Source organism: Bos javanicus, chromosome 5 (genome assembly GCF_032452875.1).
Source record: "Bos javanicus breed banteng chromosome 5, ARS-OSU_banteng_1.0, whole genome shotgun sequence".
In the NCBI taxonomy this organism is placed as follows: domain Eukaryota; kingdom Metazoa; phylum Chordata; class Mammalia; order Artiodactyla; family Bovidae; genus Bos; species Bos javanicus.
This window is the reverse complement of record NC_083872.1, coordinates 25,187,023-25,214,555: the sequence shown is the minus strand read 5'-3', so window position 1 is coordinate 25,214,555 and position 27,533 is coordinate 25,187,023. Positions and strand designations below refer to the sequence as shown.

Here is a 27,533-nt window from a genome sequence, read left to right as displayed (position 1 = left end):
TGAGCAAGCTCCAGGAGCTGGTGATGGACAGGGAAGCCTGGCGTGCTGCAGTTCATGGGGTCTCAGAGTCGGATACAACTGAGCAACTGAACTGAACTGATTATTTAAAAAATTAAATATGCATCTAATTTAAATTAGAAAATAGTTTTTTATTATTTCAAAACTTGAAACTGAATCATTAAGTCCTTTAAAGTAGATACTTAATCTTGTATTTTTCTATTCCTCCTCCTCAATGGCCTACCTATACAACTGTAGTATTAAATGTACTTACTTTCAAATGTGCAATAATCATTTTGTGCTTAATATTGAATTCCTTGATGGTAATTGTTTCTAAAGAATCTTGACTCTAGAAAGGATTTTTGGAGTAGTCTGAAGCAATCACTTTAGATGAGGAAACTGAGGTCCCCAAAGGAGAAAACTTCACCTGGGAAACCCTAGTATAGGTGACTTTTCCACTTGTCCTGTCTTCTAAATGGCATCTCTGAAAACGCAGCTCTGGAGGGACAACAAAGCTCATCTTCTCTAGAAAACGGGAGGAGGCCACAAGGGGGAGCTCCAGACCCGCGCATGCGCAAAACCAACTCCTCCTGCCGCGCGTGCTTGGAAACTTTCTGTCGTCGGCTCCCTGCCGCTGAGTGGCTGGTTCCGCCGGTGGGTTTTCCGCGGCGCGCCGGAGAGGCGGGGCCTGCAGGACAAGATGGAGTTGCTGCAGGTCCTGAAGCGCGGGCTGCAGCAGGTCAGCGGCCACGGTGGCCTCCGCGGCTATCTACGAGTCTTGTTCAGGTAGGCAGCCAGCCATGCTCTTGGCTTCTGGGACTGGACTTACCCTGGCTGGTTTCTTGGAAGGGGGTTCGGGCTTGGGTCACCTTGGAGAATCCGCAACTCCTCTCAAGGACAACCGGCCAAGTCAGCCTGGCTTTCCCTGGGCGGAAATCTGTCCCGGGGTCTCCCGGAGACGGGATCAAAGCCGGCTGTAGAGACAGGGCTGTGACATAGAGGTGAGGGCGTGTATGGGCTGCACCCCTGCTCTGCTTCCTGGAGAGTAATGAGCTTGCCAAAAGCTCACACTGTGTGACCTTGGGAAACTTTTGGGGTTTTTTTCCTCCTTCCCTTTCCTTCCATGTACTGTAAGGAGTTAAACCAAGTGATTACAATTTTCCCCGAGTAGTCCTTCAACTCGGTGAATTGGACGAGCAGCATCGTCCGGGGAAACGGAGTTGGAGACCTAGAGCCGAATGAAAGAGCCAGATGTTCGTATCATTTTAAGATGAAACACTTTAATTTCCAGGTTTCCTGAAGTTTATTGCTAACTTCAGTGGCTCAGACCTAGGGATAATAGATTTTTTAAAGTAGTCTTGTAATTTGAAGGTATTGCGTGTAAATATTTAGTGCATTTAAGGCACATCAGTTGGCTCAGTTTCTCTTCGCTTGTGCTGAAAGTATACAATCGGTGACCATATCCAGCATCTCCTCGTTTTTCTCCTTGGCACAGCTGCCTATGTTTGTGAAAGTTAATACTCTCTTTTTTACCTATGTGTTGTAAATAAAAAATCTTTCCAAAATGTCTGTTTTCTTTTGGACATTCCCAGGGCAAATGATGTGAGGGTTGGCACATTAGTGGGAGAAGACAAATATGGAAATAAATACTATGAAGACAACAAGCAGTTTTTTGGTAAGTGCAGTATTTTGGGGTATAAGTAATGGGAGTGAGATTGGGGTTTGATTTTACTTTGTTTTCCGTAATGTATTTTTACAAGGTACTTGTAAAAGGATGAAGAACTCAATAGAAAAAAGAAAAAGATAATCCATAGGAAAAGAAAATTAAGTCACTAACAAAGGCATGAAAAGATGCTCATTCTTATTTTTTATTAAAAGAATACATGATTTTTTTATTTTTCAATTTTTATTGAAATATAGTTGATTTACAGTGTTTCAGGTATACAGCAAAGGGATTCATGTATACGTGTATAAATACACATTCTTTTTTTACATTCTCTTCCATTATAGGTTATTACAACATATTAAGTATAGTTCCCTCTGCTATATAGTAGGTCTTTTTTGGTTATCTATTTTATGTATAGTATGTGTATATTTTAAATCTAAATTCCTAACTTATCCCTCTCATCCTCACTTGTAATTACAGAAATGCAGTTCAAAAAAACAGCGTTATCTTTTTTCACCTGTTGAGTTTTGAAGCATTTGCCAATCTGATAAATACTTACTGGGGAAATGCCATGAGTATATACATTAGGACTTCCCTGGTGGTCTAGTGGCTGGGACTGCATGCTCCCAGTGCAGGGGGCCCAAGTTCAATCCCTGGTCAGGGAGCTAGATCCCATATGTCCTAACTAAGAGTTTACATGCCACAACTAAAGATCCTGCGTGCCACAAGGAAGATTGAAGATCCCATGTGCCACAACTAAGACCTGGTGTAGCCAGATAAATAATTTTTTTTTTTTAAGTATATACATTAGTACAGTCCTTTTGGAGGACAGTCAGTAAATTTTCTTAAAATTTACATTGCACGTATCTTTTGTCCCAGCAATTCAACTTCTAGGAATCCACCTTAAATATTCTTGCAAACCAAAAGCAACCATTGCAGCATTGTTTTACTAGTACATTCTAAAAGCAACATTAATTGTGCATCAATTGGATACTGATGAATTGCATTTTTTATAATACTTTGTTGTTATTAAGAATGATGTAAACCAATACATTTTATGTAGAAAGATGTCAAAGATGTTTGTAACACAAGAAACTCCAGATGCAGAACAATTTATTGCCTCACAGGAAGAAAATTAAGCTTTTTGTGTTCATATTCCAAATGCTGGAAGGAAATACAAGAAACTTAGAAGTATTATCAGATGGTAAGGTTTCAACATTTTGTTTCTCCATGTTAAAACTTTGTAACTCTGAAGTTTACTTAATTAATGTCTCTCAGCCCCAGCTTCCTCATGTTATAAAGTAGCATCATCATAATAATATTTGCCTCATAAACTTGTATAAAAAATAGATAAGTGAATGGGAGGAGCTTATCTAAATGTAGGATTTATCAGCCTCAACAAGATTAACACTGTGGGTCAGATACTTCTCTGTTGTGAGGGGCTGGGGCATCGACCCACCAAGTACCAGAAACACTTCCCTTCTGCAGTTGTGACAACCAAAAATGTCTCCAGACTTTGCCAAATGTCCCCTGGGGGACAGAGTTGTCCCCCGTTGAGAACCACTGGCCTATTGCTCGGGCTGTAAGTGCTCAAAAAATACTATACTACTGTTGTTAGTATTATTACCTTCTTGAAGTGTTGGAAATTTTTTGCCATGTGCATTTGTTACTTTTATAATAAAAAAAATTATCTTTTGATTGAGATTAAAAGTATCAGAGAGGGAATAGTTAGTCTTTATCCAGGGGAAAAACTGATAAGGTGAAATATAATGGCCTTGAGTGCCATGTGCTTGCTAAACACATATAACGTACATTATCTACTTTAATATTTAACATCTCCCCCTCCCTCATTTTACAGAGGAAACTTGCTCATGGACCTTAATATTTTTAGGAACATACAAATCATGTATCCATGTGTGATTGCATTGGATGCAAGTTGGTCTACAAGGGGTAAACAGCAGTATCTTAACACTCTGTAACCATAATTTTGTAATATTTAGGCAAATCAGAGTTCTAGGCCTGCAGTTGATTTTAAGAGATTATCAAAAAGCTTTTTTTTTTTGAATAGAGAAAAAAACTGAGGCCCAAGAAAATGTCTTATCCAGAAGGAACTTAGTTAAATAACAGCTAGGTAGTGGCAGAGCCCCAGGCCAAAATTCTTTCTATTCATCGCTTTGTTACAAACTAGTATAATAATAAACTTCCTTCATTTTTTCCCCTTTTCTTCTTTCCATTTTTGCCTCACATTGGAAATATCTTTACTTTTGCTAATTTAAAAAATGATATGTTTTGTTGTAAAACATTGAAACTTAGTGTATGAAGTGAAAAAGGAAAGCTTCCTTGTCTCATAGTTTTACCCCATTTTAATAGTATTATATATATATATATTTCAACATTCCTCAGTGCATGTGTAAACATTCATTTTTTAAAATTATGTCATGCATGTTGTTTGTAAACTGAAATACTTTTACTTAAAAATCATGGGTCATTTTTCCCATAGTAAGTTGAAGGTATCTACAGCATTCTTTTCTGTTTGAACACTTGTGTTTCCTATTTTACAGATTTTCACACCATTCTTTTTAATAGCACCAGTGTATTCCACTGTATGGAAGAACCATTATTTTCTTGGATAGTTCACTATTGGTAGACACTTACATTGCCTTCAACTTTTTGCTGTTAGAGACAATGCTGCAGTGAACTTGATTGTAACAATGTCCACATTCACTTGTTTAAGTACTCTAAGAGTAAATTCCTGTAAGTGGAATTTGCTGAGTCTGAGTATGCACATTTAAAATTTTGATATGTATAGATTATGAGATTGTTAAAGCCCAGCTCTATCATGGCATCATTTTGCTTATTGGCTTAAAATTCATTACAGGGATGAATTCAGTATTCCCTTTGTGGGGGTGAGGGCAGTGAGGAAGAGATGAAAGAAATTAATGTTTATTATGCACCTATGTGCTTGATACCAAACTAGGTGTGTGTGTGTGTGACATTTAGTTTTCATAGCAACGTTAAGATGTGGGTATAATCAGCCACTTTTAATAGATAAAGAAACTGAGGCTTATAACTTGCCTAACAGCCATTGATAATAAATGACAGTCTTGTATAGCACAGGGAACTCTACTTAACACTCCGTAATGGCTTATATGGGAAGAGAATCTCAAAAAAGAGTGGAGATACATATATATATATATATATATATATATATATATATATATATATATATATAAAAACAGATTCACTTTGCTCTACACCTGAAACACATCATTGTAAATCAACTATACCCTAGTAAAAAGTAAAAGAAAAAAAAGTGACAATGTTCCTTAAAATATAGGCCTTTGCCTAACAGTTTTGTAAATTGTGGTTAGGCTCTCAGCTGTTTCATAGAAATTTGTTAAAACATGTAGCCATACTATTTTGATAACATGAGCTGTTCTACTTATCTAACCATCATATGTAATGCTTGTTTATTATGTAATAACCACCAATTTCCTAAAGAATCTCTGATGGTTATTTAAAAATATTTATACGGAAACCTGTTCCTCAAGTGTGATTGCTGTGAATACATTTCTCTTGCCCCAGTTTCAGGAGGAGCACTTTTCTCTCCTGAATACCCAGAATGACTGGGAAAGTATTCCCCTTCCCTCTCTGATACCTGCTTGGCAGGGCACCTGCGGGAGAAGCAAGGGTTCTGCACTGTGGAAAAGGCCTGAGCTCCACCCACAGAGCAAGTCCATTGCCCTAGAGGGGTTTTCCTGAGGTGGCCTCTGGGTTGTTGATAAACCTTGCCATGTACTTCCTGGAGTTTACCTTCAATAATACACCCGGGTCTCTATAGTTCTCTAACTTTTCTCTTACATAAGAGCATATAAAAGTCTTTTCTTAATAAAAAGCTTACTTTGATACTACGCAAATACGCTGTTTTAGAAAGCTGGTCTTTACCTCCTCACATCTCTCTAAACTACACGTTGATCTTTCCCTCCAGGCCGACACCGATGGGTTATATATACTACTGAAATGAATGGCAAAAACACATTCTGGGATGTGGATGGAAGCATGGTGCCCCCTGAATGGTAGGCTGCATCAGCATTTTATTTTATTTAAGTTGGCAGTATTACACAAATATTTGTTGAAATTCTATTGCTAAGTTAATCGGTGGTGTTCTGAAAGCATCGGTCCCAATTGTGATGGCTGTGTGACTAGTTATCCTAGAACTTAGTAGCTTAAAACAACAATAAGTATTTATCTTGGGGTTTTTGTGGGTCAGGAGTTCAGACAGGACAGAGCAGGAATGGCTTATCTCTGCTCCAGGATGTCTGAGGCTTCAAGGGGAAGACTCAGGGCTGATGCTGGAATCATCTTGTTCCTGATTACATCCCATGGACCCTGACTGAGATTGACTCAGCACAAGCTTTATTCACTGGCCAAAGAGTGGAGAAGCAAGAACATATTCACAGATCGGCTTCTTGCCCAGGTGGCAGTAGTTGTTGTTCAGCTGCTTAGTCGTGTCTGACCCTTTGCGACCCCAGGGACTGCAGCACGCCAGGCTTTGCTGTCCTTTACTGTCTCCCCAAACTCTTGCTCAAACTCATGTCTGTTGAGTTGATGATCCCATCCAACCATCTCATCCACTATTGCCCCCTTCTCCTGCCCTCAGTCTTTCCCAGCATCAAGATCTTTTCCAGCGAGTTGGCTCTTGGCATCAGGTGGCCAAAGGATTGGAGCTTCAGCTTCAGCATCAGCCCTTCCAATGAATATTCAGGATAAATTTCCTTTAGGATTGATTGGTTTGATCCCCTTGCAGTCCGGGGGACTCTCGAGAGTTTTCTCCAGCACCACAGTTAAAAAGCATCAGTTCTTCGGTGCTTAGTCTTCTTTATGGTCCACCTCACACATCCATACATGACTACTGGAAAACCATAGCTTTGACTAGACAGACCGTTGTCAGAAAAGTGATGTCTCTGCTATTTAATATCCTGTCCAGGTTGGTCATAGCTTTTCTTCCAGGAAGTAAGCGTCTTTTAATTTCATGGCTGCAGTCACCATCTGCAATGATTTTGGAGCCCAAGAAAATTGTCACTGTTTCCATTGTTTCACCATCTATTTGCCATGAAGTGATGGGATCAGATGCCATGATTTTAGTTTTTGAATGTTGAGTTTTAAGCCAGCTTTTTCACTTCTTTCACCTTCATCAAGAGGCTTTTTAGTTCCTCTTTACTTTCTGCCATTAGGGTGGTATCATCTGCATATCTGATGTTATTGATATTTCTCCTGGCAATCGTGATTCCAGCTTGTGCTACATCCAGCCCAGCGTTTCTCATGAAACTCTGCACAGAAGTTAAATAAGCAGGGTGACAGTATACAGCCTTGACGTACTCCTTTTCCTCTTTGGAACCAGTCCGTTGTTCTATGTCCCGTTCTAACTGTTGCTTCTTGACCTGCATACAGGTTTCTCAGGAGGCAGGTAAGGTGGTCTGGTATTCCTTTCTCTTTAAGAATTTTCCACAGTTCGTTGTGATCCACACAGTCAAAGGCTTTAGAATAGTCAATGAAACAGAAGTAGGTGTTTTTTGGGAATTCCCTTGCTTTTTTCTATGATCCAGGAGATTTTGGCAATTTGATCTCTGGTTCATCTGCCTTTTCTAAATCCAGCTTGTATATCTGGAAGTTCTTGGTTCACATACTGTTAAAGCCTAGCTGGAAGGATTTTGAGCATTACTTCTCTAGCATGTGAAATGAATGCAATTGTGTAGCAGTTTGAACATTCTTTGGCATTGCACTTCTTTGAGATTGGAATGAAAACTGACCTTTTCCAGTCCTGTGGCCACTGCTGAGTTTTCCAAATTTGCTGGCATGTTACTGAGTGCAGCACTTAACAGCATCATCTTTTAGGAGTTGAGATAGCTCAGCTGGAATTTCATCACCTCTACTGACTTTCTTCGTCATAATGCTTCCTGAGGCCCCATGCCTCTCCAGGAGACTCTCAAACACAGGCAGGGCTGGCTCAGTCTCTGCTCCTTTCCCTGGGGTCCTGGTGCACACAAGGTTTTTTTGTGTGTGTTCTCCAAGCATCTTTGGCTGGTATGAGGTTTGATTTTAAACTCGATTGCAGCCCTCCTACCATCTTGTTGTGGCTTCTCCTTTGCCCTTGAATGTGGGGTATCTTTTTTTTGGTGGGTTCCTGTTGATTGTTCAGCAGCTAGTTGCAATTTTGGTGTTCTCTTAGGAGGAGATGAGCACATGTCTTTCTCCTCCTCCATCTTACTCAAATCAGTGGCAAGAGGGATTTTTTTTTAAAAAGTAAAGACAAAGGGAGGAGAAGTGAGCCTAATGATGGGGAGGCATATGCATTAGTCTGCCAGGAAAGGTAGGGCTCCCCCCATCCTCAGGGAGTGGGGTGCCACTCCCTTTTTATCCTTTTTTTGTTATTAATGTCTGGTCATCACTGTTGGTAGGTGTGCCATTTAATATGTTAATATCATAGAAATCAATGTATAAGATGACTCAGGGTTATTATAGTTGGAGGTCAGATTCATTGGTTGGTCTCATCTGGTTCCATCTGTGTTTTTGCTTGTAGCTTCCTTTCTTATCTCTGTACCCTTTAACTTAAAAATTTATGTTCACTTTTACTAAACGTGTGGGTGGAGGTAGTGGCTTGTTTGCTGGTTTTAAGCAAGGACAACCTGGCCGAAGGTGGAGGTTGGAGGGTTTGAGCAAAGACCTGGAGCAGCTCTGACAACAGTCTGGAGATATGTTCTGTCTCCGTCTGGCAATTGATGCTGGCTTTTAGCGGGGAACATGGCTGAGTGTTGGGTTGGAATACCCTTAGGTAGCCTGAGCCTACTTAAGCAAATGCTCTGAGAGGGAGCACCAGGCAGAAGCCATGTTGCTTTATCTGAGTTAGTGTTGGAAATCATCCAGTACTTAGTCTGCATTCCCTTGGCCGAGGCAGTTAGAAAACTCTGTTCATGTTTAACAGGAGAGGTGTAGACTCTCTCTTGATGGAGAGGTATCACCAATCATATTATATGTTGGGTTATATAATGGTGTGGTCATCTTTGAGGAAAAGCAGGATGCTGTGGTATCACTTGGCCATAGTGAAGAGAAAGGCTAAAAGAGCTCTGGCCCTGATCTAATTCAGCAGTTCAACTTAAAGCACATTCCTTAACCTCTCTGGAGTTTGGATTTCTCATCTGTTAAGTGAGATTCCCTCAAATTCCTTTGGTCTCTAAAAACTATGATTTCTAATATGTCTATTTTAAAAATGAAATTTCAAATCCTCTTACTTGAATTACCAAATTTTTAATAAAAATAGTTCAGAAAAAGTATATCTATTTCATAGATTGCTGGTTGATATACTCTAGAGATCCTTTCTAGAAGATCCTGGTCTAGAAAATTTTACAAAAAAAGCACACACCTAAAAATAAAGTATCAGGTTAATTGTGATCTTTTAGTTGAACTTGATCGTCAGAAGTAGTTTGGGGCTCTACTGAGTAGAAACTGAGATAATCTCATAGTATTCACTTTCATTCTAAAGGCTCAAGTAGGAACCCAGGCACTGAGTGAGTGGCGGAAGTGCTGCTGTGAGATGGCTGGGGGCTCTGGGCGCTACAGTGAGCTGAACGCACGTGCTGCTCCCTCTCCAGCTCCACCAGGTGGGGGTCCAGCCAAGGATTTCCAGATACAATTTTTCAAGAGAAAGTGGAAATCTGTATTTCTTTATGAGATTTATTTTCTGTTTGTTTGTTATTGAATGTTTAATACAGCACTGTCCAATAGAACTTTCCGTGATGATGGAAACGTTCTATAACTGTGCTTTCCAGTGGGGCTTCCCTGGTGGCTCAGTGAGTGTTAAAGATTCCACCTGCCAGTGCAAGAGACGCAAGTTTGGTCCCTGGGTTGGGAAGATCCGCTGGAGAAGGGCATGGCAACCCAGTCCAGTGTTCTTGCTTGGGAAATCCCATGGACAGAGGAGCCTGGCAGGCTACAGTCCGTGGGGTCACAAAGAATCCAGCACGACTTAGCGACTGAACTACAACAAAACCACCAGCCTCATGTAGCCCAGAGCGCCTTGAAATGCAGCTAATGTGACTAAGGAAGTGAACTAATCTAATGTTTTATTTAAATTGAACAGTCTACTTCATTGGACAGAGTAGTTTTTTTGTTTTTTTAAATATTATGTGAGCTAAGGAAAGTATGTTTATAAGGGTTCACGTACATGCAGTTTTCAACTTGTGGTCCCCTGCTTGGACTGCTTAGGAGCGTTTACCCCTGTCAGTGACGTAGTTTGAAGACTACGATATTGAAGTGTGTCTTTAATAAAACTCATTGGCTCTTAACATGAGAAAGCAGCACTGATGTTATTTGAGGCTGGATTTTTGTGCTCTTTTTAATGGGAAACAATAATCTGTGGTCTGTGAAAATGTGAAGAGCTGTGATTTTAGGTCTGGAGCTACCTGCCTTCTCTGAAGGGGCATTCTGTATGTCAGGGGCACTATTTGAGACCACGATCTCAAAGTGGAGTGTTGGCTTTAGGTGACTAGGTATCCTGCAGTTTTCATTTATTTGGTTGATTGTTTTGGGGAGGGGTTGGTCCCGAGAGTGTGTAGGTCTGTGGGCTGTCTTGTTCAGATGGATGGCCATCTCCTTCAGAGTACCTATCTAGATTAGGGGTTAGGGAGGGAATTGATTTAAATTATGTGGGATGAAACACATTTTAAGCCATTAAATAGTTAAAAATCTGAAATGATAAGTGCTATTCAGCCAAGCTGAAAGCTGTAGAAGATAACATCACCCGCTGGGGTGCTGCCTGGGGGCAGTTGAGGATACAAAGCTGGGTTTCTTTGTGGAGTGGAGCCCCCTAAGTTCTGAGCACCTTTGAGGACCCTTGTTTGTAAAGGAACCTTAAAGGCTTGTGATAAATCTGCCTTGGAGAGAGTGGTTTGGATTGGCTTCAGCTGTTTGTTTCTCAGAACCCCCTTTTCTGAGTGATTGCAATGCATTGTGGAACTCTGATCTTACCTTTGATTTGATCCATGAATAAATCTCAAGTTGGGTTGATTTTTCTTTCATTAGAGAGCCAGGTATTACGTATAGATTAATGAACTACAGTCTGTCATCTTTATTCATTCAAATACCTATGGCAAAAAAAACAAAACCAAAAAACCTATGGCATGCCTACTGGATGCCAAGAACAATTGTGGGCACTGTGAATACAACAAGTGAGTGAAACAAAGCCCTTGCTCTCATGAGAGGAAGCAGAAAAACAAATATGTATTTTAGGAAACAGTAAATGCAAGGGAGCTGATATTCATAAAGAGTGAGGGCCTTCTCTCGAGGGGGTGGTGGCTGTTTTATACAGGGGTTAGGGAAGGCTTCTTGAAGAAGTGACATTTGAAAAGGGGAGGGGACTGAGGTGGGGGAAATGAAGAGTTCCAGACAGCAGAAACCACAGGTGCAAAGGCCCGTTGTGTCTGAGATGTATTGCTTGTATTCAAAAGAACAGCAAAGTGGCCAGTTGGGCTGGAATGGAATGAGTGAGGGGAAGATGTCAGGAGACGAGGAAGGAGAACTAGCTAGGGCCTACAGTAGCTACATCTGCATGCGGATCTTGTAAGTCATGGGTAAATCCTTTGGCTGTTTTTTTAAAGTTCTTAGAAAGTCACTGGAACGCAAGATAGACTGTGATCTGTTTTACAGGTTTTTACATTTTATTTCTTTATTTAGTTTTGGCTGGGAGGGGCCTTCTTTGCTGTGCGTGGGCTTTCTCTCATTGCAGTGTGGGGGCTGCTCTTGGTTGCAGCGTGCAGGCTTCTCATTTCCGTGGCTTCTCGTGTTGCGGAGCGCAGGCTCTCGGGCACACAGGCTTCAGTAGTTGCGGCTCGCGGGCTCTAGAGCGTGAGCTCAGCAGTTGTGGCACACAGGCTTAGCTGTTCCGTGGCATGTTGGATCTTCCTGGACCAGGGATGGAAACAGTGTCCCCTGCATTGGCAGGCAGATTCTTACCACTGCGCCACCAGGGAAGTCCTGTTTTACGATTTTTTAAAAATTGGGAACAATCCCAAATTTTCTGAAAAGTCCAAGTACTTGAATCATTTCAAAGTAAGTTTCCAAAATGATGTCATATTACGACAGAATTAACTTTAGTATATAATTCCTACAAACAAGTACATTCTCCTACATACATAGCTATGATGTAACCGTCAAAGTTAGGAAATGAACAGTGATACACACTGCTGTGTAATGGTCAGACCCTGTTTCAGGTTTCATCAGTGTTCCCAACCATGTCCTTTATAGCAGGAGGGTCTGGTCATGCCTTTCATGTAGACCTCATTTCTCTCTAGTCTCTTCCACACTGGATTGGTTCATCAGTTTTTCCTTGATTTTTATGATCTTAACACTTTACAAGATTGCAGGCCAGTTGTGTTGTGGAGTGCTTCTCGGTGTGTTTCCTCATAACTCCATGCGAGCTGTGCATCTGTGACAGGAATGTCACGGAAGCAATGTCAGGTTCTTCTTGTTGCATTTTATTAAATGGCTTCTGATTTCCCCAGATTTCTGCATTCTCAAGTTACTCATTTTCCCTTTACAATTAGCATTTTATGGGGAGAAACTTTGAAGTATATAACTATCCAGTTACTCAAGAAACTTCAATTTATTTATAGCAGTATGAACTGTTATTTTAATCCATGGCTTATAGTCCCTTAATGGGCTTCCCAGGTGGCACTAGTGGTAAGGAACCTGCCTGCCAGTGCAGGAGACATAAGAGATACAGGTTCCATCCCTGCGTCGGGAAGGTCCCCTGGAGGAGGGCATGGCAGCCTGCTCCAGGATTCTTGCCTGGAGAATCCCCGTGGACAGAGGGCGCTCTGTCCATAGTGTGGGCTGCAGTTCATAGTGTTGCAGAGTCAGACACAACTGAAGCAATGCAGCAGCAGCATAATCTGTTAATATAATTTGTTCTTTTATTGCTCAGATTGAACAAATTTGACCAGTAGGAGTCCATTCAGTCTGCATTTGTGGTCCTTTTAAAACATCTCCAGCATTCTTGGAGCACATTCTTTCTGACAACAATTTTTCCAGGTTCATCTTATGTTTTCCCCTCCCCACCCGTGAAAACAGCCATTTCTTTGAGGAGCCCTGTGTTTGTTTTGTTTTCTTGCTGCTTTTCCGTATAGTATTTAGAAACTATAATAATATCTAAGTGCAAAGTATGCTCACTGCTGTTGGGACATCACTGCTCCCAGGCTCTCTCAGTGGACAAGCTTAGTTGGCTCTAACAATTGTGTGTATGTGTGTATACATCTATATCTCTGTCTTTTTTAGTCTACATATTGAAAACCATGCATCCACAGCAGTGCCACTGAATCCAGTCCAACACCATAGGTTATATTCCAGCTTTTTCTCTTTCCATATTTCTGTTTCTTTTTTTTTAAATAGAGTTACTTATTTGATGAATTCCACTCTATGTATTGAAGTTCTCATTGCTTCCTTCCCACTCCCCACCTCTGAACGCCCTTCTTACCCCACTTTGCTTCCAGCACCCCACATCAGCTTGGCAACTCCCGCTACCTCCCCACGGGAATGCCTTCTTCTCCCCGCGCAGGCTCTATCACCTTACTAGTCTCTTGCCACACTCCTCCTCTCCACCCACTGTGCCAAGCAGACAGATGCTTACTTTGCTTAGCCCCAGCTAATGGCTCTCGGGGGCTTTCCTGGTGGTACAGAGGTAAGGAATCTGCCTGCCAGTGCAGGACCCGCAGTAGATGCGGGTTCATTCCCTGGGGCAGGGAAATCCCCTGGAGGAGGAAACAGCAGCCCATCCCAGTGTTCTTGCCGGGGTTATCCCAGAGGATGGACAGAGGAGCCTGGGGGGCTGTATAGTCCCTGGGTTCACAGAGTCAGGCACGACTGAGCACGCACACACCGTTGTCTACTCCCGTATAACAGATTTTTCAAATTTAGTTTAAAGCAGTAAACATTATCGTACAGTTTCTGTGGGTACGAGTTTGAGTGCAGCTTAGCTGGATATCTCTGGCTTAGACTCTCTCACAAGGCCACACAGAAGACACCGTGTGTTTGCTGTTGTTCAGTTGCTCAGTCGTGTCCGACTCTTTGCGACCCATGGACTGCAGCACGCCAGGCTTCGCTGTCCTTCCCCATCTCCCAGAGCTTGCTCACCCTCATGTCCACTGAGTCAGTGAGGCCATCCAACCATCTCATCCTCTGTCATCCCCTTCTCCTCCTGCCTTCAATCTTTCCCAGCATCGGGGTAATTTCTAATAAGTCAGCGTCAGGTGGCCAAAGTATTGGAATTTCAGGATCAGTCCTTCTAACGAATATTCAGGGTTGATTTTCTTTAGGATGGACTGGTTGGATCTCCTTGCAGTCCAAGGGACTCTCAGGAATCTTCTCCAACACCACAGTTCAAAAGCATCAATTCTTTGTCTCTTATCTTTCTTTATGGTCCAACTCTGGCATCCATACATGACTACTGGAAAAACCATAGCTTTGACTATATGGACCTTTGTCGGCAAAGTAATGTCTCTGCTTTTTAATATGCTATCTAGGTTTGTCATAGCTTTTCTTCCAAGGAGCAAGCGTCTTTTAATTTCATGACTGCAGTCACTGTCCACGGTGATTTTGGAGCCCAAGAAAATAAAATCTGTTACTGTTTCCGTTGTTTCCCCATCTCTTTGCCATGTGAGGCTGCAGTCATATTGAGGTTTACATTTGGAAGGATCCACTGTTCAACTCATTCACAGACCTTAGAACACTCGTGTGGGCCTCCCCTCAAGACTACCTCATGATGCGGCAGCTGGTTTTCCCAGAGTTACAATCAGGAGCAAATGAAAGGGAGCACCATAGTTGGAAGCTGCAGTCTTTTTAAACCTAATCTCAGAAGTGACACCCCACACTGGTGCTGTATTCTGTTAGTTGAGTCCGTCGGGCTAGCCCACAGTCAAGGAGAGGTATGTCCACCAGGAGGATGTGGTCATTGGAGGTCATCTTAGAGGCTGCCCACCACAGAGACGCATTTTGAAGTGAGATGGACTCAACTAGATTTGCTGATAGATTGGATTTTGAGAGAAAAGGGTAGCTTCAAGGTTTTGGCCTGAACTACTAGTGGTATATTAGCTGGGAAGAGGAGGAGCAGGCAGAATGGGAGAAGCACAATTGGAAGGGGTAATCAAGAGTTCCATCTGAGATGTCTGTTAGACAGCCAAGTGAGTGTGGTGGGTAGATAGTTGAAAACATTAGTCCGGAGGTCAGAATAGAGGTTGGTGCTGGAGATAGGACTTCAAGTGTGATTTTACCTAGCATAGTATGCAGTTTTCATAAATTATGGGTAAAAGGGTTGAGAGACTCTGATCTTCAGTTAAATATCTAGCTCTGTCACCCTGGAAACCAGGTTAGATTGTATCAGTCATAGTGCTGGATAAAACTGATCCTTGATTGGCAAACTGCATCTAGATTGAGAGGACTTGCAAATGCCTGATGAGTCAGCTATGTTTTGGCTCCCCTGTCTTGTTGCTCTTAGAACCGGTATGTCCCTGCTGGGAATGGCGGTCCTGAAGCTGTGCCTGTGTAGTTGTTAGCAGAGATGTTAGCTTTTGTGGGCGTGAAGCTTTAAAGTTAGGGCAGCTCCGGCACCTGCCTTGTGTGGTTCTCATCTCCCTTGAGCCTGTGCTGTGTCATCTACAGAGTGAAAGATGGATGTCTGAGTGAGCCGCGTCCCCCGACGAACTACTGCAAAGACTCCCTGTGGGAGTGACACCTGATGCGTCCCTGTGTTCTCAGGCTGTGGCTCCCGTGCTTGGCCCTGCTGAGTTCTCAGGGGCCCTCTGTGGCCTCTGACAGTCTTTGAGTCTGTTGAGTAGTTACATAGTCTCACCTGGGGAAGGATTTCCCTTCAGTGGCATCCTTTCAGTGTTTTTGGTAGAACCAGGGCATATTTTTAATGAACTTGTAGCTCACTTCGGAGAAGGCAATGGCACCGCACTCCAGGACTCTTGCCTGGAAAATCCCATGGCCGGAGGAGCCTGGTAGGCTGAAGTCCATGGGGTTGCTAAAAGTCGGACATGACTGAGCGACTTCACTTTCACTTTTCACTTTCCTGCATTGGAGAAGGAAATGGCAACCCACTCCATTGTTCTTGCCTGGAGAGTCCCAGGGACGGGGAGCCTGGTGGGCTGCCGTCTATGAAGTCCGACAGAGTCGGACAAGACTGATGTGACTTAGCAGCAGCAGTAGCTCACTTAATGTTCCCCATCTTTGTGGTAACATGAGAAATTGTGTGGGAAAATGAGTTCATTTTGTTGGTCTTGTCTCAAAGCTTTCCTTTTCTTTGAATGTGTCAGCAGTTGGTAAGGTCTATTAGTAGATAAACAAAAGGTATCCGTGGTGGTGCAAACATCTTGGATGGGCAGTGGAGCCACTCGAACCTTGAAAATTAAAGAAAAAAATTATTGCCTAGAGCCCAGCACAGCACCCAGCTTACAAATAGTTCATGCCATTGAGTGAATATTTATTAAGCACCCCACTATGTTTCAGGTACTCATGGGTTTGTACATTTATACGGATGAAAATATATGAGCCTGTCCTGGAGTTTATAGTCACTTAATGAGTACTGGCTGGTAGACTAATACTGTATTGTAACTTACTGTTATTTTTCTTTGTTACAGTACCTTCCTTTTCTTATCTGTTTTATTCATTTAAAATGAAAGTGAAGGCGCTTAGTCCGACTCTTTGCGACCCCATGGACTGTAGCCTACCAGGCTCCCCAGTCCGTCCAGGCAAGAGTACTGGAGTGGGTTGCCATTTCCTTCTCCCAGGGGATCTTTCCGACCCAGGGATCGAACCCGGGTCTCCCGCATTGTAGGCAGATGCTTTTACCGTCTGAGCCACCATGGAAGTCCTTTATTCATTTATGGGGTCAACAATTAGATTTTAATTTCTCCTTTAACTTGACTGAATAGAATACTCAAAGTCTTTATTTCAGTGGATTACAAATACTGTCTTATACCATTTTGGAGTACCCTTAATTTTATCTTTAAGTTAGCTAATTGCCACCATCTATACAGTAATGCATAATAATATTTATTTTCATTTTTATGGTAGTAAACCAAGTAAATAATCAGTATCTACATGAAATTTGACACGATAAAATGTTGTTGAATACCAATAGAAAGAAAATTTTGGGCAGTTTTTTGCATAATAGTATAAAATTGCTGTTTTCATTTACATCAGGAGAAACAAAGTTTTGTTTATGTGTGGTTTGAAATATTTGAACTCTGAAATCCTTTGAACCAAGTTAAAAAAGAAAAAACCATGGCTTGCCTGGATTTTTCTTTACTGTGGATATACTTTTTTCCCACTTGGTGGCACCTTCTGTTCATTTTAAAGTAACATGCCCTTCCTTCTTCCGTGTAGTGTACTGGTCTCTCCTCCCCATATATTAATTTTTCTTATTAAAATTAACGGTTAAATTACTCAAGTAATACATAAGTACTTTTTAAAAGAAATTATAGCTTATTTTCAAAAGTTTTCGCTTTTTTTTTTTTTTTTTTACAGAAAATAATTTGTCCTTGAAGATTTTTTTAGTGCCATGGTGACATTGACAATGGTTTTTCTTTTGTAGGGTTAATTTATTTAGGATACCTAACACAGTCCATAGGGTTGCAAAGAGTCGGACCTGACTGAAGCAACTTAACACACACACATACATACAACATCATTTTAGTCAGCTTTTTTTTTTTTCACTTGACAGAAGATGTTCTAGAAGCCTTTTAGAGAAGTGAGGTAGCAGGTGGGGAGGATTACCTGGAGATGATTACTTCGGGCTTGAGAGACTGGGTGGTGGTGGTACCTTTCATTAGGATGGGAAGACTAGGAGAAGGGTAGCCTGTGAGGGTGGAGGGTAGGAATCAGAAGCCTCCTTTTTGGATGAAGGAAATTTGAGATACGTGCCAGAAATCCAAGTGAACAATTATGTTAAGTAAACAGCAGGATAGATGAATCTGTAGCTTAGGACAGAGGTCGAGCCAGTAAAGAATAAGTAGTTACTAGCAAAGTAAGGATTGGAGAAGGAAATGGCAACCCACTCCAGTGTTCTTGCCTGGAGAACCCCAGGGACAGGGGAGCCTGGTGGGCTGCCGTCTATGGGGTCCCACAGAGTCGGACACGACTGAAGCCACTGAGCAGCAGCAGCAGCAGCAAAGTAAGGCGGAGAAGGCAATGGCACCCCACTGCAGTACTCTTGCCTGGAAAATCCCATGGACGGCGGAGCCTGGAAGGCTGCAGTCCATGGGGTCGCGAACAGTCAGACACAACTGAGCGACTTCCCTTTCACTTTTCACTTTCATGCATTGGAGAAGGAAATGGCAATCCACTCCAGTGTTCTTGCCTGGAGAATCCCAGGGACGGGGAGCCTGGTGGGCTGCCGTCTATGGGGTCACACAGAGTCGGACTCAACTGAAGCGACTTAGCAGCAGCAGCAGCAAAGTAAGGAAGACAAGAGAAATGAGCATTTCAATAATCATAGGAAGTCTAACTGTGTTGATTTTTGCTGAGAGATTAAGTAATATAAGGACAGAGAAGTGTCCATGTACATTTGGCAGTATGAACTTCATTAAATCTAAATGGAATCTGTTCTTGAACAAAATGTGGAGAGATCAGAAAAATTTTTAAAAATCTGTTGGGTGGGCAGGGATAATCCACATACACCCCTAAGAGGCAACCACTGTCAGCATTTGCCATATTTCCTTTAGTCTTTTAAAATAAATGTTTATGTTAGTTGTGTTCCTAATCATTCAGTTTTATTTACTCTTTTTTTTTCAGTGTATAATATAAGCAATTTTCCTTTTTAAAAAGAATCCTTATAATCATGATGGTAAAAATGTACAGTTGTTATAGAAAACTTGGAAAATCCATAGAAGGACAAACAAAAATGAACTATAATTCCTTAGCCAAGAAATAAGCACTGTTAAGGTTTTGTTCACTGATTGAACAGATACCAGTTTGAGAAGGAATGTTTTCAAAGGACCACAATGTGGAGAACAGGTTGTAGTTTATTGGTCACGTCTTCTTTAGAAGATTTGTGGTTATAAATATTAATAACTATATATAGGTAAATGTGTGTATACAAATATATTTGTTATATACAATATTTTGTTTCCCTTCCCCCTCCCCTCACTTAATATAGCACAGATGTTTTCACTTAATATGCTGCTTGTCAGTTTGAGTGTTTTAGTGTAGAGGGGCTTTGAATATAGACAGGACTAATGGCAATTTGGGTTTAAAATGAATATTCTATTAACTATAGCTGCAAACTTTAAAATGTAGTTGCTCTTAAGCTTTGAGGATTTGTTTATGAATAGGATAGCAAGATTAGTAACTTGAATATTTGTGCATAAAAATAAAAAACAATTATATTCTCTTGTTCTTTGATGAATGGTTAATAAACGCTAATGGAAAGAAATTCTCCTAAGGAGTTATCTCCACTTGCAATGTTAGTTAATTACATCCCTTAAAGCATTTTAGGGCACATTTAGAAATGTAATATATTTGATTTTTTAAAATATCTTCAGATTCCCAGTGTAGGTAGGTTAATGAACCTTTCAGGCAAAATGTTCCTAAGCCATTAAATGACTCTTGTTTATTCAAGCCAAAAATTTAAGGGTCCTTTTAAACTCTTTCTCTAGGAACATGTTCTATCAACATGTTCTTTCTGCTTTATCTTCTGAATATATCCCATGCCTAATCACTACATCTATGGCTGTTACCCCAGTCCAGAACACAGTAATGTCTTGCCTGGACTTCTGCAACCACTTAACTAGTTGGCTTACATTCTTACAATATACCAGTATTCCCAACATACTGAATGATTGTGTGTGTGTGTGCGCGCGCGCGCTCACACGCGCGTGCAGTTGCTCAGTCGTGTCCGACTCTTTGTGACCTTATGGACTATATAGCCAGCCAGGCTTCTCTGTCCATGGAATTTTCCAGGCAAGAATACTGGAGTGCATTGCCATTTCCTACTCCAGGGCATATCCCTGACCCAGGGATCAAACATGTTTCTTTGCATGTCCTGCATTGGCAGGCAGATTATTTACCAGTGCGCCACCTGGGAAGATGATTAAGTGATTAGAGTGATTATTTTAAAATGTTAACTCAGATTATATCAGTACTCTGCTCAGAACTCTCTCCATTGGCTTTCCATTATGATTAGAATTAAAATTCCAACTCCTTACTTGGTCTGCAGGGCTTCCTTAATAGCTCAGTTGGTAAAGAATCAACCTGCAATGCAGAAGACGCTGGTTCGATTCTTTGGGTCGGGAAGATCCACTGGAGAAGGGATAGGCTACCCACTCCAGTATTCTTGGGCTTCCCTTGTGGCTCAGCTGGTAAAGAATCCACCTGTAATGAGAGAAGCCTGGGTTCAATCCCAGGGTTGGGAATATCCCATGGAGAAGGGAAAAGCTACCCATCCCAGTATTCTGGCCTAGAGAATTCCATGCACTGTATAGTCCATGGGGTCGCAAAGAGTCGGACACGACTGAGCGGCTCTCACTTCACTCGGTCTGCAAGGCCATATGCCGTCCTGGCCCTTCCAGGTCTGTGCGCCCTGCCCAGTTCACCACCCTGCTGACTCTTGACTTACTAGCCACAATGGCCTTCTGGCTTTTCTTACGGAGTGACCACGCTCCTACCTCAGTTACTTTGCACTGGATGTTTCCCCAGATTGCATGGCTCAGGCCTGCAGGTTGTTCAAGTGTCTGTTCCAGTGACTTCTTAGACTGCCCTAGCTGAAAGAGCCCCGTCCTTCTCTCATGGTTTGTTTCTCCAGCTGCCATGCTTCTTGGTAAGAATCTCGTTCACTCTTGTGTTGCTAATGCCTGAATCAGTGTCTCACACGTAGTAGTCGCTCAGTAAACTTTTGTTAGATGAATGTGGACATACTGTTTTACTTGAAACAACTGTTATTTTGCTTTTTGGATACAGTAATTTTGCTTCTGCTGGCTGATCCAAAAATGGTATATCTGTCACTCCTTTCATAGCTTTTGTATGAATTTGAAGCTGTAATATATTTACCTCTGAGTTCCACTCTAACTTCAGCCTGTCCTTTTTAATATCTTGTCCCACTGAATTGTATCTTAGTCTTTTAGAATATTATTTTCCTAAGTAAATTGCCATCTCTCAATGCCAGAGAATATTGTCTTCCTCTTGATATATCTGCTCAGTCTGTCCTTCTTCAGATAGTAAGTGTTGTATAAAATACTCTGAATTGAAATAAGTGTTACTCAGTACAGTGGGTTACAGGTTATTTTCAAAATAGTTCCTTCCTAATGTTTATTTTCTGTTCCAGAAAATGAGAGTATTAAGTGGCTGTGTTTTAAGAAACTATAAAATGCATGTTTAGGTAGATATGTAGGTGTTACAGAATATTGCTTTATAATAAATAACACATTTTATTCACTGTTCAATGTAACATTTTACAAAGATGTGTTGTTGGGAAATTTCATACCTGATTGTGGAAATAAACTGGGTAGTTTGCTGAACAAAGAACTATCTGCAATTTCCAGACAAAATCTATTTGATGTTCACAGGTTATCAAAGTATAAAATATGGCACACATAGTCATATGTAGAAATTTTTGAGGTTTCTAAATTAGAAAAACAGTTTGAACCTTTTCTGTGTAACTATAGTGAAAGACGTTGTGCTGTGGAAGTGACATAGGAAGAATTCCCATTAAGGTAGACTGAGAGAAGCAGTCTATCTGCCACTAAAACATTCAGTACATTAAAGAGAGTGTTTTTTTTTTTTTTTTAAGTGATGGTCTAAAGTGGGGTGAAGTGGGGTTAGAAGTAGAAGAACCTACTTATAGTCTCAAATAAATGACAGATGATTTCAATGAGGATTTAAAACCCTGCTAGTTGTTTTGAATTAGGATTTTAATTTTAATAGCTTTCTTTTGTCTTACCAAGTAGTACATGTTTGTTACAGAAAATTCAGAAAATCACAAAGCAAATAAAAGTAACCTATTACCCCACCACACAGAGACAAAATACTGTTGATATTTTGATATATATTCTTCTCATTTCCCCTTTTCCTGTGCATATATATCCTTTGCTTTTGTTTTTAATGTAAGTGGATTTTTTAAAGTGGTAGCCTGTGTTTGAATCCTGGCTTCACTATCATGGGCAAGTTATTTTTAAACTCTTGGTGCTCTAGTTTCCTCATTTATTAAATCGGGTTAATAACATCTGTCTCATAGAGTTGTTTTAAGAATTAAATGAGTTAATATTTATAAATTGTTTAGAACAGTGCCATGACTTACAAATGCTATCTACTATTGAAACTCCAGTACTTTGGCCACCTCATGCGAAGAGTTGACTCATTGGAAAAGACTCTGATGCTGGGAGGGATTGAGGGCAGGAGGAGAAGGGGACGACAGAGGATGAGATGGCTGGATGGCATCACTGACTCAATGGACGTGAGTCTCAGTGAACTCCGGGAGTTGGTGATGGACAGGGAGGCCTGGCGTGCTGGGATTCATGGGGTCGCAAAGAGTCAGACACGACTGAGCAACTGATCTGATCTGATCTGATCTGATCGTTCAGTAAATTAAGTAAATAACCTGCTTTTTAAGCTTAATATTTGGTGAGCGTTTTCTCAAGTCATAAAATATTCTCTGTTAACATAATATTTACTAAGGCTTTAATCCTCTGTCATGTGGCTATGGCCTGAGTTAAAGTATTCCCTATATTATTCTTGGTTTTGTTTTTTCTGTGTTTTTACTATTATAAGTAAACTTTGGTCAGTATCCTTGTATGTAAGTGTTTATCCACACATCCTATTTTCTGTGGCACATTCCTACAAGTAAAATTGCTGAGTCCAGAAATGTACATGTTTTGGAAGTGTTTGGTACCTACTGCCAAATTACCCTCAGTTGACATTCTCAGGGTAAATACATTCACAGTATGTGAGTTTGATTTCTCTATAACTTCACCAATACTAGATATTATTTTATTTTTAAATCTTTACCAGCTTAGCAAGTAAAACGTTATATCTTGTTTTAATTTTTATTCCCTTGGTTAAAATTTTTTATCTTTTTTCTTTTTATGACTTATCTTTTAACATCATTTATCTGTTTTGCTATTGGATGTTTAACTTTTTCTGTTTTGTAGTGATTAACTACTTTTCTGTATATTTCCCCATTTCTTTTATTTTTTAATCTTGTTTTCAGAGTTTTAGGACATAAACATACTTCAATTTTTATGTAATAAAATTACCATTTTTTTTTCTTTATGGCTTTTGGACTTTGATGTTAAGCTCAGAAATGGTCCTTCATATTCTGTTAGTATCAACACGTCTTATGAATATAAATATTCTTGTACTTTTTCCTCAACAAAATTAATTGTCCTAGCATAATTTATTGAGAAAAATTTACTTTCCCCAATAATTTGATATGCCAACCTTACTTTATATATCCTTAAGTCTAGGGGATTTTGTTCTATTATTATACTTTTGTACCAAATTCTTAGAACAGAGTTTTTGTACCAATTTTTATATTGTTCTAATGTTTGTGACTTTAAAGTCTGGTATTGCCAGCCTTCCTGATTGTTGTGTTTTCAAAGTGTTCTTAAGATAGGCTTGCAGCTGATCCTTAGAATTATAATTGTCAAACCCTATTGAGATTTTGATTCAGATTGCATTTAATTAAAAACAGTAGTTACTGAGCTAAAGAAGTTTGAGTTGGCTATTTTGTCATGAATTGTCTTTGGTTTTTATTTTGTTAAATATGTCAGTCTTATCCTATGGTTAGCTGGATCTCAGGGTTTTGACAGATACTTAAGTGCTATCATCATCCCAGCCAGTTTTCATCTGTTGCTCGTATGTAAGCTCCTGATGAGGATGTTCTTTTCGGCTCCTGGGAACCTGTTCAAGCCTCAGCTGTGTGACATACGTGCTGTGGGACCTTGGAAGGTGGTTTCAACTCTGTTTCCTCAGTTTTAAAGTACAAAATACTTAGTATTAATTTAAGTGATTGAGTGGTATGCATGAGAATGTTTCATAAACTAAAGTGAGATGGAGTAATAATAGTTTAAGTATAATGAATATTTTTACCTCAGAAAACCATCTGGAGGGGTTTGTGTGGTTTTTCTTAGTCTGTCTTTTGAAAAGTTGAAAAATCTTTGTTGTTTCTAGGCTCAGTGATGTTAGGTAAAAATATCTGAAACATGAACACAAACTCCAGCCTTGATTCCCAAAGTTAATAATGTTTATTATCCAAGGAAAAGATTCAAAACTGCCTGTATTTTTGTTGCTGTTATATTTCTGAAAAGGAAAATTAAACTTTTTATCTTTGTTATTAATATCCATCTTAAAGATTGTTTACCATCTTACAATCTGTTTTATATGGTGTATATTTTATTTCTTAAATTTCCTATTAGGCTGTTTTATTCTTTCTTCAGAAATAAATCCCTCCATTTTGTACTTAGAGTGGCTAACAACCTCAAACTTAAGTGAAGTAGTATGTTTTCAAAGAAAGAGAAGGTCATCCTTTCCTGTTCCTTTCTACACTTCTTTTTGTGTTCCAGTCTCTGTTTTCTTCATTAACAACTGAAAATTGGATCAACCACCTGTGGGATTTATTTCCATTTGAGTTGTGTTGTAATTATGGTTTAATATCTTTGTTATTAATTTTGACATACTTGAATATATTTGAGTACTAAGTTTTTCCCAAAGTGTAATCTGTTTTCATTACAAATACTTACCTCTTTTGTATTTATAACTTTTTGCCTTTCTGCCAGTCTCCTTATTTATAGTCTTACTGACTTTATCATCAAGTTGAAGTTTATATTTTGTCCTGTAAGATAATAACAGTGATATAAAGTTGAAGTGGGTCTGACGCCAGCTCAACAGTTTCTTAGGCAGTACTCTTAGTCCATTGGTGTTTTTAATTAATTGGAATAAAAATGACCCAAATGAAAACCTGTTTGCGCAAACTCTTCAGTGTGAAAATCTATAAGATATTGTTTCTTTACGCTTTATTTAATAATATAGTTAGAAGGGTTATATTAGGCTAGCAGATTATAAACATTTTATTTCTTGTAGCTTCTTATTCTAACAGAATGAGAATAAATTATTGTTTACTCATTCCCTGACTCCAGTCAAGAGTCTTACTAGATGAATATTTTCAGATTTTATGTGTTGGCGGTAAAAATTTCTTTTAGTTTTGTTTTTCCTTTTTTTGGCCTCACAGTGCAGTCTGTAGTATCTTAGTTCCCTGACCAGGGATTGAACCTGGGCCCTTGGCAGTGAAACTGCTGAGTCCTAACCACTGGACCACCAGAGAATTCCCTCCTCTTTTAGTTCTCTATCTCTTTTTAGCATTTTCTATCTCTCTGTGAGCTCTCAGTTAAGTTACTGAATAGGCATATAAAAGCTTTGGACTCTGCTTCTTTAAATATCATTTTAACTTTCAGGAGTCTTGATGACAATTATTTGAATAAAAATGGCTCAGACAGTAAAGAATCTGCCTGCAGTTCAGGAGATCTGGTTTCAGCCCCTGGGTTGGGAAGATTCCCCTGGAGAATTCCACGGACAGAGGAGCCTGGCAGGCTACAGTCCATGGGGTTGCAAAAAGTCCGACATGACACAGCAACTAACGTTTTTTTGAACACACTTTTTTGTAGTTACTTAGGCCGACTCAAAAGGCAAAAGTTAAATATTTCTGCTGTGCCTTAACTTACATAAAACCCCTTGGTAAGTAAAAGCTTTGGTTTTCACAGCTAATCCCGCCTGTCTCACCACTGGTGTCTCATAATGTCATGGTTTATTGATCCAGGTTACTTTCACTAATACCCATTTTCCTTTGGAGGATGTAAGAGAGAAAGCAGCCTGGTGGGTTTAGACTTCCTCATTCTTCATTGTGTTAGCTGGTCATGATATAATTATCTTTAGACACAAATATAGCAACTGTAATAATATCTTATTGATCTTAGACAATTACCTAGCTGTATCTATCAATTACTGTTAGCAGATATTCTTAAACTTACATAGCATCATGCATTTTTCTCATTAGCTTTCAGTTCAGTTCAGTTCAGTTGCTCAGTCGTGTCCGACTCTTTGCGACCCCATGAATCGCAGCACGCCAGGCCTCCCTGTCCAGCACCAACTCCCGGAGTTCACTCAGACTCACATCCATCGAGTCAGTGATGCCATCCAGCCATCTCATCCTCTGTCGTCCCCTTCTCCTCCTGCCCCCAATCCCTCCCAGCATCAGAGTCTTTTCCAATGAGTCAACTCTTCGCATGAGGTGGCCAAAGTACTGGAGTTTCAGCTTTAGCATCATTCCCTCCAAAGAAATCCCAGGGCTGATCTCCTTCAGAATGAACTGGCTAGATCTCCTTGCAGTCCGAGCTTTAGTCTTAGTTATTTTACTGAAACTTCCTTGACTTGCCCTTTCCTCTCTAGCCGGGTAATCCCCCCTCACCCCACCCCAGCCCTTTTTTTCCTCAGGAGCTGCAATTCTATGCCTGTCACCTCATTCCCTTTTCTTATAGAGTCATCTTTGTCTTAGGAGCTCGGAATCTTGTTATGAATTCTCTCTCCCCTTCCTTTCCCATATAAATTCAGCTTGGTTTTCTGCTCAGTTCTACTCTTTGTCCCTTGGACTTAGTTTCTTTCTTTTCTGTTATTAGAGAGTTTTCTGTACTCCAAGGAAACGCCCAGCTTCCTTCTTTAGGCCAGATTTCTGGCACCACCCCCCAAGTATCTTTTTACAAACACTTGAAGCTGAAACACTCGTGAACTTTGGGCTGTGGTTGAACAATTTTATTATAACAGACTGTATGTCCTCCAGTGCTCAGACTTAAGCTTTGACTTAAGATGCACGCAGAGACCCTCTTCTTCGACAGGAGCCTGAAGGGTTTCAAACTAGAGCTTCATGAACCAGAGCATCCCGAGCATGCTGAAACCGCGGAGGCAGCCTCTAGCATCCAATAGAATAATGCTGTACGTCATCAGTTCTAAACTACATTTTTATATCTAAAATTAAGATGCATGTTATAATCAGTTGTGCCACAATTAGCAGCATCTTCTTTTCTTTCTTAGTGATACATAAAATAATGGTGTATCTTAAAATTGATGGGGTCCTAGATTTGATGACATATAATAATCATAAAAGCAGTAGCTAACATTGAGAACCTGCCATGCACAGGAGTTTTTCTAGGTATTATCTGATTTAATCCTTATACTTTTCTTAGTAAGAATGTTCAGATGAAACAACCAAAGCATGGGAAAGTTCAGCTAGTTAGAGCTGAGATTTGAGCTCAAGCAACGTAATAACTTGAGAACTGCTCTCTTAGCGCTCCTCCTCCTACACTAGGCTACCTCTTCATAACTGTCTTTTTTTTTCTCTCTCTCTCTTTAAGGCATCGTTGGCTTCACTGTATGACTGATGATCCTCCAACAGTAAAACCACCTACTGCTCGTAAATTCATTTGGACAAACCATAAATTCAATCTGAGTGGCACTCCACAACAGTACGTACCTTATTCCACCACTAGAAAGAAGATTCAGGAGTGGGTCCCACCTTCGACACCTTACAAGTAAAGACAACGAAAAGCAATTTACGTGTAAAATATGGGGCTTTTCCTATAATTGTACTGCTTACTGTTAACTTGATTAAAGTTATTTGATTAAGCAGTGTCTTTTGTGCTTTTTGGTGGCTCAGACGGTAAAGCGTCTTGTCTACAATGCGGGAGACCTGGGTTCGATCCCTGGGTTGGGAAGAATCCCCGGAGAAGGAAATGGCAACCCACTCCAGTACTCTTGCCTAGAAAATCCCATGGACGGAGGA

General features: G+C 40.4%; 1 protein-coding gene and 1 non-coding gene across 2 annotated transcripts; one reads left to right on the top strand and one right to left on the bottom strand.

The window, feature by feature from the left end:
- Positions 1-648: 648 nt before the first annotated feature.
- On the top strand, positions 649-27,379 carry NDUFA12 (NADH:ubiquinone oxidoreductase subunit A12). Its single transcript, XM_061415767.1, has 4 exons — positions 649-783; positions 1,590-1,672; positions 5,652-5,739; positions 27,106-27,379. The coding sequence occupies exons 1-4, from the start codon at positions 698-700 to the stop codon at positions 27,284-27,286; spliced, it is 438 nt and encodes a 145-aa protein (XP_061271751.1). The 5' UTR covers positions 649-697; the 3' UTR covers positions 27,287-27,379.
- Positions 24,953-25,025, bottom strand: TRNAE-UUC (transfer RNA glutamic acid (anticodon UUC)). Its single transcript has one exon. It is a non-coding gene; the product is annotated as a tRNA-Glu (tRNA).
- Positions 27,380-27,533: the final 154 nt, after the last annotated feature.

Coding starts and splice junctions, on each gene's coding strand:
- NDUFA12 (XM_061415767.1), top strand. CDS start 698: ATGGAGTTGCTGCAGGTCCTGAAGCGCGGGCTGCAGCAGGTCAGCGGC. Junction 1,673..5,651: donor AGACAACAAGCAGTTTTTTG/GTAAGTGCAGTA, acceptor CTTTCCCTCCAG/GCCGACACCGATGGGTTATA. Junction 5,740..27,105: donor AGCATGGTGCCCCCTGAATG/GTAGGCTGCATC, acceptor TCTCTCTTTAAG/GCATCGTTGGCTTCACTGTA.